This window comes from Myotis daubentonii, chromosome 2 (genome assembly GCF_963259705.1).
Source record: "Myotis daubentonii chromosome 2, mMyoDau2.1, whole genome shotgun sequence".
Taxonomy (NCBI): Eukaryota; Metazoa; Chordata; class Mammalia; order Chiroptera; family Vespertilionidae; genus Myotis; species Myotis daubentonii.
In genome coordinates, this window is record NC_081841.1 from 55,376,843 (window position 1) to 55,380,296 (window position 3,454).

Here is a 3,454-nt window from a genome sequence, read left to right on the forward strand (position 1 = left end):
GTCCTATGTTGTAACTAGTACTTTGTTCATTCTTTCTTTTTCCTTCTACCCCAATTTCATATATTCTCAGCTTTCACTCCTGGCATTAAATGCACAAATAGTTTATGTCCCTATTTATAATTGTGAATAAATAAGACTAACTTGATAAATGTAAAGTTCATATTATACATGTGTATATATAGTATGTGAATATTATATTCTAGTTATAAAATTTATATCTCTCATTGCAGAAAATGTCACAATAAACAAGTTAAAAATATCCAATTCCTGATTTCCAAGTATTTATTTTCTTGGTTTATAAATATTCTCACAATGAAAAGATGTCATATTCACAAATATAGGCAAAGGAATTTAGTAATATTAGGATTTCATGAAAGATTTTTTTTTTATTGATTTCAGAGAGGAAGGAGGGGAGAAAAAGATAGAAACATCAATGATGAGAGAGAACCATTGATTGGCTGCCTCTTGTAGGCGCCCCACTGGGGAGCAAGCCCTCAACCCAAGCGTGTGCCCTAACTGGGAATCAAACCGTGACCTCCTGGTTCATAGGTCAATGCTCAACCACTGAGCCACTCCGGCTGGGCATGAAAATAAATGATATGGTGAAGGAAAGTAGTCAAAAGCAATAAAAGCAACTCATAGCAAATATTGCTATGATATTAGTAGCAATGGGCCATAGGAAGGGTTTCTGTCAATTCAGAGTCAATATTGGGATAAAACTCCTCTCCTCATCAGTCTTTAACATATTGTTCATTTCAGAAGAGAATCAAGTCATACTAGAAATCCACTGCAGTGTTTTGTAGCATTTCATTCTGGGACAGTAAAGAACTCTTCTCTAGTTTGCCAAAATTCAGGACCTGTAAGCACATGAACCTTCCTGCGGTTTAAGTCCAGAATCTTTATGAGAAAAAAATGGACAATGATAGAAGAGTCATATTATAAATCAAACTCTCACACACTCGATATACATCTTGTTTATATATTTGCCTCATTTACCTCAACCATTTTGTTTTTTAATCTTTATCAACATTTATAAAAGTGAATCATCTGTATCTGTTAATGATGCCTCTCTTTGCCACTCTGCTTACTTAATGAACTCCCCTGAGCCAACAGGAAAGACACAGATAAAATAAGTCCAGTTCCACTCGTGTGACATATATAAAGAAGAACATTCCTATTTCCTATTTCTTAAAATAGCATTTGCAGGAAAATATCACAGTCTCTGAAGTATAAGGAAAATATATTTAGGTTTTATAGGTGTGTAATCATAGAATTACAAAATATTTATTTGAAGTGTTTCCATAAATACAAAGAAAATCTTTAATAAATGTTTTTATTTATTTATTTACTTGTCCACCCAGGTGTAATTGGATCTCAGGTGAGAGACAAAAAGCAGAAATGAGTTGTATGATAATATGTTCCAAAAATTTTACAGTACCAGGAATAAAGGATATTGTCAACTATTACTAGTCTAAAAAAAAAAAAAAAAAGAGAGAGAGAGAGAGAGAACTATGATCCTTGAGAGTCATGAAAAAGTTAAGTTTTCACACTTGTTCTGACCATACAATAAAAATAAAATAAATTGCTAACTCAATTTATCAACTTTGAAATTATGTAAATATTTAAGCCTATTAGACAGTTAAATTTGAGACTAAATCAAGAAGAACCAAGAAGTAAGTAAATTTATTATTCTTCAATATAATATTCTATTTCATTCAAATGTTTAAAAATATTATTTGCATATGTATTTGTGGATTTACATCCCTTTTTATATTAAAAGTTAAGTAATTGTTTAATATCAAGAAGACTATTAATGGAGTCCTAAAGCAGGAATTCAGAAATAAGTTTTGGGTTGTTCAATTACTTTTTCTAAGTTTAATGGTATTCTGTTATAGAAATCAGATTATAAAAAGTGATTCCATATTAGAATACCTCCTAACGATCTGCTAGAATATTTTAAAAGGAGCTGAATATTTTAATAAATACTTGCAAGCTTAATTTTAAAGAAACATTAGAAAAATAGCTTTTGTTTAAATATTAGCACAAGATTTTTTCCATGGTCTATGTGTTTTCAAAGAAAAGAGATTATATTTAATTTCAGTTAATATTCATTACTTCAATGTAAGGTTGATGGAAATTGGAGAGAGTGGCTGAAGGGAAAGGTGCTTTGGAATTTCATAGATTATGTATCATCATAGATATTTTTAAAATTCCATACTCAATTCTCAAACCTGTTTTAACTTTTTTATGTTCCGTAGGGGAAATATTCTGTTGTAAAGCAGGGGGAAGGATCCGCAATGAGAAATCGCACAGTACCCTCAGAATTCATTCTTCTAGGACTGTCAGATGATCCAGAGCTTCAGATTGTGATTTTTCTCTTTTTAGTTATCACATATATATTAAGTGTCTCTGGAAATTTCACCATCATCACTCTCACCTTGGTGGATTCTCATCTACAGACCCCTATGTATTTCTTCCTCAGGAACTTCTCTGTATTAGAAATATCCTTTACAACTGTCTGTATTCCTAGATTTTTAGGCACAATTATCACCAGAGACAAAACTATTTCATACAATACTTGCACAGCTCAATTGTTTTTCTTCATTTTCATGGGTATAACTGAATTTTACCTTTTAACTGCCATGTCCTATGACCGCTATGTAGCCATCTGCAAGCCCCTGCATTATACAACCATCATGAACAAAAAAGTCTGCATATTGCTTGTCTTTTGTGCTTGGCTGGCAGGATTCTTAAATATCTTCCCACCAGTTATTCTTTTTCTCCAGTTAGATTACTGTGGCTCCAATGTCATCGACCACTTTGCTTGTGACTATTTCCCCCTCTTGCAATTATCCTGCTCAGACACCTGGCTCCTGGAAGTGATTGGTTTTTACACTGCAATAGTGATTCTGCTTTTCACTTTGGCGTTAATAATTCTATCCTACACGTTCATCATTAGGACGATTCTAAGACTGCCTTCTGCCAGCCAGAGAAAAAAGGCATTTTCTACATGCTCCTCTCACATGATTGTCATTTCCATCTCTTACGGAAGCTGCATATTCATGTATGCCAACCCTTCAGCAAAAGAAAAGGCATCAGTGACCAAAGGAGTAGCTATTCTGAATACTTCGGTTGCTCCTATGATGAATCCGTTTATATATACCCTGAGGAACCAGCAAGTAAAGCAAGCTTTTAAAGATGCTTTTCAAAAGGTTATGTTTTGCTCTGGTAAGTGAATGTACTAGTAACATTAAATGGATAAAGTTCTTATCAATGACTTCTATTATTCATACTCTCTCAAAACACTCTTTGCTTCATTACAGTTATTTTCCCTTTGTTATTTCCATATTAAAATTTCTCAAATGTTCTACTCAATAAATTTGAAAAAGCTAGATATTGTTTCAGAGTATTCTGCCAAATATTTTATTCAAATGTACTTTGGTGAAGTAAAAAA

At 32.7% G+C, this 3,454-nt stretch overlaps 1 protein-coding gene across 1 annotated transcript; it reads left to right on the forward strand.

The window, feature by feature from the left end:
* The first annotated feature begins 2,297 nt into the window (after positions 1–2,297).
* On the forward strand, positions 2,298–3,236 carry LOC132226133 (olfactory receptor 6C3-like). The gene has a single exon (XM_059680995.1). The coding sequence runs from the start codon at positions 2,298–2,300 to the stop codon at positions 3,234–3,236; it is 939 nt and encodes a 312-aa protein (XP_059536978.1).
* Positions 3,237–3,454: the final 218 nt, after the last annotated feature.